Source organism: Cibotium barometz, chromosome 60 (genome assembly GCF_041138505.1).
Source record: "Cibotium barometz isolate CiBa-2024 chromosome 60, ASM4113850v1, whole genome shotgun sequence".
Classification (NCBI taxonomy): domain Eukaryota; kingdom Viridiplantae; phylum Streptophyta; class Polypodiopsida; order Cyatheales; family Cibotiaceae; genus Cibotium; species Cibotium barometz.
Window position 1 is genome coordinate 21,427,062 of NC_141105.1, and position 15,107 is coordinate 21,442,168.

The following is a 15,107-nucleotide window of genomic DNA, read 5'->3' on the forward strand; positions in this document are numbered from 1 at the left end:
AAATTGACCATCCTCATATGCCTTTCTAACAATTTAGTTTGGGTAAGAAAATACCTCAAACTCTGGTGATTTGTCTTCACAGTGAAATCAGTCCCAAGAAGGTAAAGTTTCCATATGGTTAGTGCATGAATTACAGCCAAGAGCTCTTTCTCATAAATGCCAAGAGAGAGCTCCGCATCATGCAATCTACGGCTTTCATAAGCCACAATATGTCCCTCTTGATTAAGGACAGCTCTTATGCAATTTCCAAATGCATCACATTTCACATTGACGGGCTTTTGTAAATCCGGAATGATCAACACTGGACCATGTGTAGTTGCATCTTTCAATTTGGGGAATGCATCTCTCTCTACATCAGTCCATTTGAATACAGCCTTCTTCTTTGTCAAGTCATGAAAAGGAGAAGTAATCCATGCAAAGTGCTGAATGAACTTGCGGGGTAAGAGCATAATTCAAGAAAATTACAGATCTCATGCATCGATCTCAATTTAGGCCAATTCCGAATTGCATTAATCTTTGTAGGATCTATCCGCACTTCATCTTTGGACACCATATGCCCAAGATAGTATCTTTGACAAGAATAACTCTCTCTTCTTTGCATTTATGAAGAGTTTATGCTTACGGAGTTCTTCAAAAACAATAGCCAAATGAGCTCTATGCTCTTCGAGAAGACTAGGATGTCATGAAAGAAGACACTTGTAAATTTCTTGTACCCACGGAACATGCGAATAATCATTCTATTGAATGTAGCTAGGACATTCGTAAGACCACAAGGCATAACAAGATACTCATAAAGCCTAAATGCTATCTTGAAAGCAGTTTTATGTATATCCTTAGGTACCACACACACTTGATGATACCCACTCTTGAGATCAATTCAGCTAAAACATGTTGATCCATCTAACTTGTCATCTATGCGTGGGATTAGAAACCGATTCTTGATGGTTAGCTAATTCAAAGCTCTATAAGCCACACACATACGAAAAGATCCATCCTTCTCTTGAACCAAGAGGACATGTGAACAATGTGGTGAAGAGCTTGGTTGATCCAAACCCTTCTCAAGAAGCTTATTTACCTGCTTCATGATCTCCTCTCTTTGGGATGCACTCACACGATAGGCTGGCTTATTAGGTAGTGAGATACCCGACACAAGATCAATGCGATGATCTTCTGGTCGTACGGGTGGAAACTCATCAAGAAAACAATCATTGTACTCTTGTAAGAATTTCAGCCTATCATTACTATGAGTGTCTACATGCACATTAGTTTCTTGAACATGATCTTGTACAAAAATTAAGTAAGCAAAAATCCTCTTTTTCATTACTTTCTTGATTTGTACATGGGATACAATGGAGATAGTACCATTCTCTTCACCAGCATCAATCACATGCTCTTGGCCTTTATGCATGAAGGTGATTCTGTGGTCTTGTAAGGCTTGCGCGGATCAATGCGCGTGTGCTAAGGCTTTCCAAGCAATACATCACAACCATTTAAAGGCGCTACAAGGAAGTTTTCATGATCTACATAGCCTTGAATGTGTATGCGCAACTTGCCAATAATTGACATAACCTGCACTTCTCTACCAACAAAGGCAGCCCGTGCTTCAGTTTGAGGACCCATGTCTCCCACTTCAATACCAAAAGCAACTGTCATCCGTGCAGATATGACGTTCTCAGTTGCACAATCATCAAACATGAACAAAGCGGGTTAATCCTTAAGCTGTCTCGAAGCTTTACATACAACTCTATCTTTTGCTATCATGTCAAGTGTTGCCTTGCATATCTGGAACCATATGCACATTGGGCTTTGAGACATTCGCATTATCATCCTTCTTCTTGTTCGGGCATGCATTTGCAATATTCTCAGTGCTACCACAAGTAAAGCATTTCCCCTGGAGCATTTTTATCTTGGTTTTGGCTCTTTTAGGTGGCTGTCCATTATGTTGCAGGTTTTGGACAGTCCTCTCTTTGCCTTGGAATGAGGGTTCAGCCTTATTGGATCGACTCAACTTGAGTTCCAATTGCTCGGTGTGGCAGTGGTGGCTGTGATTAGTTGCTGTAAGGTTTGACCCGGATACATTTGTAGTTGGGTTGTAATTCCAATTGAAATGTTCTCTTCCTTTCTATATATTAATCTTGGGAGAATCAAGTACATAGTGTTATGGGCATTTCTGACTAGATTTCCATACCAATGCATATGAATATAGTATCGCAAACAATATGGTTGTTGGTGAAGATTTGCAACTCACACCACTCTCTCAAGTGCCCATGTTCTCTACCATCTTCTCTCTATTTTTCCACCAACACATGGCTGAAGCCTGAAACAATTTACAAGAGAGTACGTACGACAAGAGAACACTACATAGGGTATGTGAATAAGGAGTCTTGCTCCTCCCTCCTGTTAGGGTTAGGGTTTGCACAGAAATAGAGACACACTAAGTACAACAACAAGTACAAAGAGAGTAAGAGAGATGGTGATTGATGCTCACACAAAGAGGATGCATAGAATGTGTGGAGCAAGGAAGTTGACTCCACAATATCATAATACAATAAGTGTGGTGTCCTCTCACACCTAATATCCAAGGGGAAAAATCCAAAGGGAGAAAAGTGTCCTTGGTTAGCCCATGTTCATATGTGGCACTACTCATAGCATATGTGACATAACTCATAGCATATATGCCAATACTATAGTGGCAATGTGAACCTGTACAAGGTCGGCAGCAGATCACTCTCTGGAGGAGAGTAAGCCTAAAGCTTTGCGGAAAGCTTCAAACTTCTCTTGAGGCGACACCTTCGTGAACAGATCTGCAACATTGTCTTGTGTAGAGCAGTAAGATAATGTGATTTCCCCTACATGAATCCTCTCTTTGACATAGTGATAATGAATTTCTATGTGCTTAGTGCGTGCATGAAACACTGGGTTTCGTGCCACGGCTATAGCACTTTGACTGTTAGTGAGTATGGTGGTGGGTGTCTGCTGACACTCACGAAGATCAGACATCAATCTCCTCAGTCATACACAATCTACTGTGGCTGTAAAGGCTGCCGTGTACTCAACCTCACAAGTAGATGTGGCAACAGTGGGCTGCTTTTTGCTCAGCCATGATATGCATGAATGCCCCAAAAAGAAACAATTCCCACTGGTGGATTGCCGTGTATCATAGTCTCCAGCCCAATCCGAATCACTGTAAGCATGTAACTGCAAGCTGCTCCCCTTGGGATACACCAACGCAAGATCCAGGGAGTCTTGAAGATAGCGGAAGATCCGCTTCATTGCCATTACACTGGGAAACTCCAAACTGAGTATCTGTGTGTTGCATAAATATATGAGGCAGCCCACTGCTTGGTTGTAAACACTCATATCAAAAGGCTCTCCAATATCATACATGCTCAATTTCAGCGTTGGCTCCAGAGGAGTAGAGATGGACTTACAATCTTGAAACCCAAACTTGTGCAACAGCTTTTGAATGTAGTTTGATTGGTGTACATAAATCGCCACATCTGTATGCACAAATTGGATGCCCAAATAATAATGCAACAATCCCAAATCTGTCATCTCAAATGACGTTTGCAACTCAGCTTTGAATGCTGAAATTTTCTCGCTATCATTCCCAGTTAGCAACATGTCATCTACATAAAGAATGAGCATAATCAAAATGCCATGATCCTCCTCATAGAGGGTGCTCTCCATTGGACTATTGCAAAATTCCTGCGTGGTCAAATAAGTATGTATCTTCTCATACCAAGCTCGAGGAGCTTGTTTGAGACCATAAAGTGCTTTTCGAAGCTTGCATACTTTGTTTTCATGGCCATGCATCACAAAACCAATGGGCTGATTTACATACACTTCTTCCTGCAAATCCCCATTGAGAAAAGCTGATTTTATGTCCAATTGATGTACTTTCCATCCATGATGGGAAGCCAATGCAACAACACATCTAAGTGTGGCCATACGAGAAGTAGGTGCGAAAGTCTCATCATAATCAATGCCTTTTTGCTAGGCATATCCTTTGGCTACTAGCTTGGCCTTGTACTTGTCAATGGTACCATCAGACTTTCTTTTTAACTTGTTAACCCACCTTGTGCCAATGGGCTTCTTGCTAGGAGGCAAGTCTATCAAATCCCAAGTGCTGTTTTTATGGATAGAATCCATCTCATTTTGCATGGCTTGCATCCAATGCTCATCCTCATGAGCCTCTTCAAATGAATCTGGCTCATCTGCATCACAAAGTGTACTCATGCAAGCAACATCTGCGTGCTCTCTTGCATTACGTGAACCAGCCCGTGTCCTGCTACCAAGTGGAGCTGAAAGTTTGCTCTCTTGTAAAGTACGGAGTAGCCAACAAGGCACAACTCTAGCCTCCTCCGTTGCTGTCTGCTCTTGCTCCAATGCTTCTTCCACGTTTTGAGGTGTAATGAGCTCTTTCATGGGCTGATTTTGAGTACTCAAATGTTGGCCATCGGGCAAAGTTGATGGCTGATTTGTTTAGCCATCAATTCCCAACGGGAGAAGTCCTTCAAACATGTTATGTGGGCCCGAAGGTGGCTGTCCAAAAAATTCAGCCAATGGCTGGTCTGAGTTTTTAGCAAATACATCTCTGCTGTCTAAAACCCTTTGTGTGGAAGGATTAAAGAGACGGTAGCCTTTACTACCATTGCTATAACCGACAAATATGCACTTAGCTGTATCGTCATCAAGCTTTCCTCTCAACTGCTGAGGTACATGTGCATATGCTATACAACCAAAAACTCTAAAGTGATCAACTTTAAGTTTCCTTTCGTGCCAGGCCTCATATGGCGTGATGGTTTTCAATCTTTTTGGGCTTGCCTGCTTTATTTTTAGCCTTTTGTGAAGGCTGTTCAGAATCAGCCTTTGGCTGAAAGCTGTGTTTGGCTTTTCCCTTGCCCTTGTCTTGGGCAGCAAAAGCCCCATCACCACGCATGCTGGAAGATTTGTTCTTACGATTCTGCTCCTCCTGTAGCAACAAATCAACCAACTCTTCAAACAAGATTGATTGAGCGTTACCCCACATAGATAGAGTGAGCGATGTATGGAAATTCAAGTAGGTTTTTGGCAAAGATGATAGTGTTCTGGAAACCAACTCCTTTTTGGAAGTAACCTCATCATTCCCGAAGATCCTGGATCTTCGTAAGATGATCAGCCATACTATCACCTTCATTCATTTCCAAGTTCTCAAGCTCTTTCTTGAGAAATGTAACCTTAGCCTCATTCTTTGCTTGATACATGGTTTCAAGTACATCCCAAACTTTCCGTGAGGTCTTGCAAGACCGAATATGCGGTATGATTGATTGCTTTACTGACAAAGCAATCAAAGCCATCGCTTGGGCATCTCGAGTATCCCATCTCTTCCCTCTTGTGAGGGAGGAGTGGGTACTGCTGTTTGTTGAGCACCACGGCCAGGCGTGTTAGGTGCTATGTCAACGGGGCGTACATCTTCACCTGACACATAACTCCATAATCCTTTGGCCACAAGTAGATTTCGGACCATGAAACTCCATAGGGAGTAATTACTACCATCTAATTTGTCCTCTTGGGACAAAACCCCGAATATATCGGTCGTATTTCCAGCCATGTGCTGAAATCTCTTGCAAGGGAGATGCATGTGCAACCAAATATGCTGTGAAAAAGCACCTGCAAGCAAAATCCCAAACGCACCGGAGTGCAATGCCAGGCAACCACAATGTCCTGTGCAAATGTTCTGTTCCAAATTTCAGGCTGCAATGCTGAAAATCCCCTAATTTTTGAGCACCAATGGGCTAATTTATGTGTCAATTGCACATAATTGACAAAAGCCCCAAAAATCTGTGTACCAATGAGCTTCAATTTTGCGATTAAGCAATGATTTCACAAAAGTACCAATTTTTTGTCTCCTGTAAATGCAATTGTGCAAATTCTGAAAATTCCCAAAATTTCCTTGAATTTTGCAGCCAAATGTTGCCATGCCGTGTTGCCTGCACTTGGTTTTTGCAATGAAGCAAGAAATGTACCAAAGCCCCTTGATTTGAACCAAAAAAGAAATCAGTTACCTGTATGGACTGATTTTACAGAGATTGCAACTTCTCAGCAGGAACTGGATCTGACCCTCCGTACAGATTCAGTAAGCGGGAGATGCTGGCCAGTTCAGGAGACTGTGGCGGCGCATGTGGGAGCTGCACGTGCGGGTGGGCTGCTCTGTGGGCGCTTGTGTAGAGATGCAATAGGTGGTGGGAGCTGTAGGTGGACAGCACAGGCGAGTAGGCATACAGCACATCAGGCGAGCAGGGGGGAGCGCTCATGTAAACTTGCAGCTGGCGTCGAAGGCGTCCTTGGTTAGCCACATGTTCACATGTGGCACTACTCAGCATATGTGACATAACTCATAGCATATATGCTGATACCTCCTGCTACTTGCTTCCATAATTGAGCATTAAAGCTTACCGATTGCAAGTAGAGTCGATGATAGCGGAAGTCTTTGCGATGGAAGCATTTGGAGTGTTGAAATCTTCAATTTGTCGTGATCCTTCATGACAAAAGTCTTCAAGTGGATGAAGGGAATCTTGGGAAAGCTTCCCCTATGTGAGAAAGGAAGGTTGAAATTAGGGTTTTCAGCCACAAGACCAAAAATTACAACAAAAGAAAGGACTGTTTTGTTGAATTTCAGTCATTGGGTGTGTATAGGAGAGTGAATACCACTTGGAAACACTCTTGGAAGCTTGGAAAACACACTAGCAAGCTTGGATATGGAGTTGGGAAGGAGAGTGTAGAAAATACAGCCAAAGGAGCCTCATATAGAAGGGCGACAAGTTCTAGAGAGAGATGATGAGATGTCCACCCTAGGTGTCAGATAGAGAGGAAAAGTGACTTGTGGTGCAATTTGGGATGGACACATGGCTGGTTGCTCTCTTTGTACAAACTGGGCGGTGGGCATTAAGCTTTGTCTACCTCGGGATATCAGTGTGTGCGAACATAGGGTTGGTCATAATTTATAAGTGAGTTTTGGTGCGCAAAACTTAATGAAGTGTGTGTACACTCACTTATAAAGTAATGCTAGTTCCTAAGGCTAGGTTTTGACCAATACTTACCACGTGTCACATGCCACATAACCATATCAGCAGATAGTTTCACACGCACAGTTCACGAGCGGGTGTCCCAATATACGAAACTACACATTGGTCAAGCAAGCATGAAAATAGCATGCAAATTCAATTGTAGGCAAGCACATAAAGATGCTATGCAATGCAACATTGGTATGGACGATCCCCGTTCATGAGACTGTACTGAAATAGACGTGTTCGGGGCAAGTACACGAGGTACGAGACGCAATGGAACACCAATCCTCCAGGCATTTCTAGGCATGTACACAAACACAAGTCCTAACGGAAAGCTTAGTCCACAATATCACATGAGTGGCATCAATCCCTGGGATATATAATTGCCATAGACGCCAGTCCAATGTACATACGTAATGAGAAAGCACGGGTGGACTAGTTGGGTAGCCAAATGGTGACAATCCCTAGCTCGAGGCATTTTGTAGAAATGGAGAGATTTACGGTGCTCAAATTTCAAAATATGAAATCAGCTTAAAAATGAGGGGTGCAAAAACCAATCATTGGTAGTGTCGGGAAATACAACATACTATTTCAAAAATTGTGCAGCTATGTTTTTTTCCCCTCTAGTCAATGCTAGTCACTAAAAAAGACATTTTATTTTATCTTTAACAAAAGTTAAAAAAACTAGTTGGAAACGTTTGAAATGTTTGCAATGTTTGAAATTTGTCTGCGTGGGAACATTTTGTAACGTGTTTCAAACGTTGCACTGTTTTGAATGTTTCAAGTTAAGTTTTTCACCTTAAAAAAAGGGTCTTTTTTAGGTAGTGACCCACATTGACCAGAGGGGGAAAAAATTGTTTGTGTAAAGTTTTCAAAACAATACGCAGTTTTTGCTTAAGACTGATTTTTACTTGGAATTTGTGCCTTCGATCAGCCTCAGGCCTAGCTTCAATTTTTTCTTTTTCTTTTTTTCCTAATTCTAGGCAAATTTTAAATCTTGAATTTTGACCATTTTTAATGAGGCTGCCCCAAATCTCCCCTATTCTGCAAGATTCCTCAGACCATGCAACTCCCAAATACAGGGGTTTACGCAAAGAGAAACGAAAATGTAGAATCTGTGACAAGATCGTAGTTGGTGGATCCATTAACATGATAAAGGTCCATTTTTCTGGATTAAAGGGAAAGACATTGTGACAAAGTGCCTCAAGACCTTAAAGACTCTCAAGCAATGGAAGAAAGCAAGAAGCATTGAAGGGAATTGGGGGTAGTGATGATTTGCAGAAGGATATAGGGGATGTGTCCAAAAGAGCTAGGTTAGAAGATGATATAGATATGCAGTCAGACAGAGTTGCTAGTTCCAACACAACTGTTATTGGTTCTACCTCCGTCCCTTGAACCCACATGTCTTCCTCCTTGTCCACCATGCTTTCTTTGAAGAAGGCAAGCATTGAGGCCACTCGTGAATCAACAAAGTTGTTTGTCTGCATACCCCTCGTGAGAGGAAGGCTATGAAAGCTATTAGCCGCATTGGGTAAAAGTGGGAGCACCCATCTTATGAGTTTGTGCACACAACACACTTGAGGAGGGAGAAAGAGATGTGGATCTTGAGATGAAGCCTTGGAAGGCAACCTAGCAAAAATATGGTACAATATTATGTGTGATGGTTGGACAGGCACGAGGAAAAGAAATGTATATGGCAACATTTGTGCCAGGCAATGCTGGAGCTTGGCCTTGAGAATGTAGTGCAAGTGATCACTGACAATGGGTCAATTTGTTTGTCTATGGACAGGACATTAGAGGACAAGTTCCCACAGATTGTGTGAACTCCATGTGCAACACATAGCCTAGACCTCTTTTGGTTGCAACTTTCTGTGTGTTGTGTTTACACCTTGCAATTGACATTGATGATTGAAATTTGAATAGGGTCCAGGCCTGAGTTTAGGTAGGTTTGGGACTGTAGATAGAATCGGTTTGATAAACCAATTCATGCTATTGCCCATATACTGCACCTATATGGCGGAATGAGTAGTAGTTCAACAATGAGGAGTTCAGAGAGGGGGTGCCAAGAGTACATCCATCAGAGTTGAACTTGATCTCTTGAGGAGGCTAGAGGATGAGCCATAGTTTTCAAAATGTCCGGACATAACCCTCAAAGTGTTCTAAAGACAACAAAAATGTTAACGGAAATGGATCCCGCCGCCATATCATAGGGTTAGCTCTATTCCATAGACAAGCTTACATGCACAAGTAGGATTTTGTGCAAGATTACAACACTTGAAGGTGCACCACAATGGCAATGAAAAAGCTGCACTTGGGACGACACGCACAATGTTTCCCTTGACAACTAGGTAGGACATTATTTTCACAAGTGCAAGCTTTGTAATGTAGGCTTTCCTAACTTGCCAACCAACTCTTCCAACGTTGCTGTTAATGGGGTTGGAAAAGGTGGCAATGCTGACGTTTCAACGAGGTTGGCAACGGCTTCTCTTGGGCCAAAACATGAGAATGAGGTTGGGACCTTGCCAACACCAAGTTTTGACTACTATGGGATGAGCTCCTAGTATTTCGCAATGGGAGCCATGCCTTTGGGAGAGCCACCACAATTTTGTGAGAGAGACTTAGCTGTAGTCAATCTTTTGGTGGGAGAAATATGGGATCAATACCCTTATACTTGTAATTGTTCACTGGTTTCAACTTACAACTTCCTTTTTAATTGGAATTTGGAGTACACTCTACTTGCAAGTGGCAAGATGCCTAGTACTTTCTAAATTCTACTTACAAAGCTTTCTGTCCTCTTCATAATAGAAACACCTTGCATTATGAGTCCTCTCAAAGAATTGCAGTTAGGGTCCTTGTGAGAGGAACTCCAGCACATGGACCCTCTTTCTACAAAGAAGAGGAACATATCATTCATCGTTCAGTTAGAACGGTTGGTTTATTGCCACTACCTCTGTTCAGAGAAGTACGGCATCTATGCTATGCTATATGAGGAGTTGATGGCACCAGCTCGTGTGACAAGAGCACATGTGTTGGCAAATGGGATTTCTAGGAGTGCTACAACTACAAAGATTGATGCTGAGGCAACATCTTCTCCAGATACAAAGTCAGATCAGTGGAGGGAGATCACACTCAGGAGGAGGGGGGACCTTTTGGAATTAGGATGATGCTGACACAGGATCCTTCTAGTTTAGACGGAACCAGGATCGGGATTCATAGCTTTTGTATTAGTTTTTTCAGTATTTCTAGGACAGCTTATTTCTTATGACATTTGTATTCCAGTGTTTTGGACTTGCTGCTATTTTTAGAGCACTTATGCAACATGTTGTTTGTTTGTCTACATATTTTGCATGTGTTTGAACTTTGCCTTTCTTTTTATACGAGTCTGTGGAATGTTTCTTGTGACTTGTCATGATACGTAAGTAAGGAACGAGGATGATTGTTGACATATTGCATTTGTTAGACATGTAACCCTGTTACTGAAACGTTTTTGAAATTTGAATCCTGGTAGATCTGTACGATACAATGACAATGTATTCTTTTTAATACTGAACCATAGTTGCCAAGTTTATTTATGCATATAATATATATGGCATGCTTTTAGACATGTACCCCTCCCCCCCTTCTCTGTATGAAACACGTTTTTGAAGGTAGTCTTCAATGCCTTCGATCATTGCACTTGTAACACTTTGTTTTCAGGTCACTCTTTAGCTGTTTGTATAGCACAAATCAGCCATACAATATCACCTGCTGGCCATAAAGTTGCACAATTGTCCATGCTGTCTGCAATCAGAATGCCTTCGATCATTGCACTTGTAACACTTTGTTTTCAGGTCACTCTTTAGCTGTTTGTATAGCACAAATCAGCCATACAATATCACCTGCTCGCCACGTTTTTGAAGGTGGTCTTCAATGCCTTCGATCATCGCACTTGTAACACTTTGTTTTCAGGTCACTCTTTAGCTGTTTGTATAGCACAAATCAGCCATACAATATCACCTGCTGGCCATAAAGTTGCGCAATTGTCCATGCTGTCTGCAATCAGAATGCCTCTGGCTGTACAGTAGTCCAAGTGTAAGAGGATGCAAAGTACGGTGTATACAAGAGAACACTCCCAAGAAGTAGGATTTTTCACAACACAACTTTCAAACTCAAATTGCACAATAACAGAGATAGAGAAGAATGCTGTATTACTGAATAGATGGCAATGCCCCACACCCGTGTGCTCCTGTGAAGGGAGCTTCGATGGCTGATCCGCGTGAAGGTTAAGATGGAGGCTGTATGCGAGAAGAAGCTAGGAAGTAAACTCATAGTGATGACTGATGAGGGTTTGGCCGTGTATCTATATAGGCCTATATACGTAAGACGGTCCCATGACATAACCATGTAGGTTAGTGGACACAGTTGGTGCCACGGGGCTCACCTTGGGCTGCGTTCGGGGCACGCAATGTCAGGAGAGGGTGTCCAAGGGTAAAGTCTACCTACTCCATGTGTGGACCGTTATGAGACAACAGTCTAGTGTAGCATGTAGCCTATTGTTGGCAGTGTGCTAAATCTAATCCAAGCAGTCTCTGCCTCTTAGGCAATGTTGGGCACCTAGGCTGCCCAACCATGGCTACTTCTCATATAATGGGGACTGTACAAACATGAGCTAGCCGGTGCCTTGACAATACAATATGAGGGTTGAGCATTGGTATCCAACATACAGTCTATGCAGTTGCTAGGGGCTGGTTGTACAATATGTAAAGGGGGCAGCTCAACAGGGAGAGTAATGGTAACTCATGCTTTTCTTCTAGAGGGGGTGTGTGGAAGAGTTGTTGTCTGTCTTTTATAATGTGAAAAACCAGCGGAAAAGGGAAATGCAGAAAGCTAATGATATCAATTCATACATTACCTTGTCTGTCAAAAAGCGAACAACTCAGCTTCATATTTACAACTGCATGGCACACAGGATGCCCAGTTCCTTTTTTTTCAGGATTGCAAGTAAATCACGTGCATCAAATTCCATGTGATGTCCATGCATTAGAAATCAATTCACACCCTTACATATGACCCCACAATAAGGCACGACACTAGGCTCAAGTAAACACAGCTCTAAACATTATCTTTGATTGCCCATTCACAGGCGTTGTGTAATCATAGTCAATCTGGTCTGTTCCACGTTCCACAAGTTACAATCCAAATGAAAGATTAAGTCTTGTAATGCCGCTATTGGTGGCATTCAAAAACAAGGGTCATATCCCATAGTGTCCCTACTGGAGGCATTCCAATGAGAGGTCGTGTCCTGTAGTGTCTGTACTGGTGAGAAAGGGGCTGAAGGTTGGGGACCAAAAAGTGTGACTGTGCCTTGGAGATTCTCACTCCAGTGCCCGGTGCACCCACAGTGAGATGGATCTTGAGGATTCCACATGGTTCAGAGAGGGAGTAGTGGCTGGTTATCTTCCCTCTTGAACCCCAAAGTGTCCGTAAGTTATTACAAAAGCTTGTGTAATTTTCTACAGAAATCTCAGCCTTCTGATGAAAAGTTGAAACAAGTTGAAAAGTGGATTGTCTTCTTATACTTCGAAACAATACCTCACATTTTTAATTGAAGAAAGGCTTATGAAACTTGAGAAAATTCTTATAGCTTACACCTGCTGATGTGGAATTTTCTCTCTGATACCTTTCAGTTTCCTCACTCTCTCTTCCTGCCCCCCTCTGTTTCGTTGACCATACCTTTGTTTCTTCAGTCCACACTTGTATATAAATATGTAAGCTTGCATGCATATGTTGTAATATACAAAATGTGTGCATGTATAAATATATGTGTACATATTCTTATTTGATACATTAAATTAAGGTGTTTCCCTTAGAGGTTCTCATTAAGAAAGGCTTGAAACCTAAGGGTTCAGAACCTCAGAAATGTTTCTTGTGGTTTCCGTCCTTCTTGGTGACTTAAGTGATGGGATGCCAGTTGCATGTGCCAAGGTAGACACGGCAGCCTGAGGCGTCTCAACCACCTGCCCAAGATATGGCCCCATTGCTGCAAGGTGCTCATGATACTCTTTTGGTGGTCCTGGGAAGCAGTCTGAGATCAGAAAACTGACTGCTATGAGTCAACTAAGGAGCCATGCCCCCTCGGGTCTAGGTGTATTGTGGAATCCTGTAGGGAAATGGTGCTGCAAGGTAGGCCTGCGAGCTGTCTGTGTGGAGTCGAATTCCATGCAGATGAAGCCTTGGCCAAGAAGCTGAACGTCACTAATGCATTCATGCTTGCCGATGAGGCTGGTCTGCAGGCCGTCTTAGAGACTGCTGCAGGTGGATCAGCTTTTGGGGACTCTACCAAGAAAGTGATGGAGCGGGATGGAATGGTTCCAGTGGAGCTGAGTTTCTGTGACAAGGTTTTGCATTTAGTGTGTTCCCAGTCGAGGAGTGTGTGGAGCCCTCCTTTGGGACTGTCACCAGGGACTACTGACCGTGGAATTGTCGGCTTACGTGCCATGGCCTAGCTTACACACTGTTTTCATGCCTCGGTATGCTATGATCACCTGCTTGGATTATCAAGACCCTCGTCTTGTCTACATTCACTTGCAGATGCCCATGTAGGTCCTTATAAGTATTCTTTATTAATTGCACTTCACACTTGTCTCATCAACTGACCTTTGGTTTGGTGCCAGGAATGGATCAGGAAGATTCACCAAACAGCTCTTTGGAGGAACAATTGAATGATAAGATGAGAATTCGTTATTACCAAGAATATATGTCAGCTGTAGCATGTGCAATAAGGTAGAATTAAAAAGCTAATTTTAGTGCAATAAGTTAGAAGAGCTATTTTGAGCTTTTAATGCTAGGAAAACAATGATGCGTGCTTGTTGATATGAAAACAAGTTTTACTTGCATGTTACAGTAGAATCCATGGCTTTCTAAATGTTTCTTTGACGGTTTGGACAAAGTAGACATGAAATTACTCAGTTCATCTAAATAAGCATTTCTGGACATGGCTTTCAGGGAAGGGGCAGATGTGCGTGGCTATTTTGCTTGGTCTTTTTTGGACAATTTTGAATGGAATATGGGCTATACAAAGCGCTTTGGCCTTGTATATGTTGATTACATGAACGACCTTAAGCGCCATCCCAAAGCATCAGCTTCCTGGTTCTCTTGGTTTCTCAAGTGTAAGGATGAGGAGGACAGATAGGGCATCTATTTATTTTTGTGGACAGTTGAAACCAATTTTAATTCTCAAATTGAGAGTTATTTTGTGGCCCATAAAGTGTATATTAAAGGTTATATGTACCAAGATTGGGAATGTTTTGCTGGGGACATGGTTAAGTAGAATTCTCCACATAACGAGTCCTTATCAACCGAGTAAAATTTATACCCAGCAAACCTTCTATGGCCAGGAAAATTATTTCTAATGATGAAAGATAACCAGCTGTATTGTGGTCATAGAAGTTGAGTATCTGCATTGTCACCAGCAGTTTGCAATGATTTCTACAGCTGCTCTAAGAGAATTTCATTGGATGTGAAAGGACAACTCTAATAAGATAATCCCTCAATTGGTTTCTGAGCATGACATTAATCAACTTTTGTTAGCTCGTTAATGCTTATGCTACTGCAAAATGAAAGTAAAATGTAAATATATTATCGACCATGAGAGGCCAAAAATGGTCCATGGGACTAATAATGGCGGCAGCTAAAGCTGTATATACAAGTACTCTCCATCCACAATGGAGGGGAACAATGGGCAACCTGTATGACATATGAGAGAGAGAGAGATTTATTAAGGTCTACAAAAGACCAAATAAATGGCTAAAAGGGTGCTCCATGTGTAAACCAAAGATCATAAGTACTGAAGGAAAATAGGCCAATGCAGTATATGGGCCCTACATGTACAATGGGTACTGAGAACAGTGAAACCAATGCCACAGGTCATATGTCATCCTACTCTACTGCAGTATACATAGAGACATGTTCACCTTGTAGGAGGGTCCTACATGTACAATCGGCAGTGAGGCTAGTGAAACCGATGTCTATGTCGTCCTCCTTTATGACAGTATACATGGAGGCAAGGCAATGTTCACC

At 42.2% G+C, this 15,107-nt stretch overlaps 1 protein-coding gene across 2 annotated transcripts in view; it reads left to right on the top strand.

Annotated features, from left to right (window-relative positions):
• The window catches only part of LOC147605117 (beta-glucosidase 4-like), a 78,945-nt gene extending 64,497 nt beyond the window's left edge, over positions 1-14,448 (top strand). Inside the window, exons 12-13 of one of the 2 annotated variants that reach the window (XM_086793697.1) lie at positions 13,703-13,811; positions 14,034-14,448. In XM_086793697.1, the coding sequence (XP_086649823.1) occupies positions 13,703-13,811; positions 14,034-14,220 (296 nt within the window). In that variant the 3' untranslated portion in view covers positions 14,221-14,448. The remainder of the gene's footprint in view (positions 1-13,702; positions 13,812-14,033) is intronic. The other variant, XM_086793698.1, reaches the window with a different exon arrangement.
• Positions 14,449-15,107: the final 659 nt, after the last annotated feature.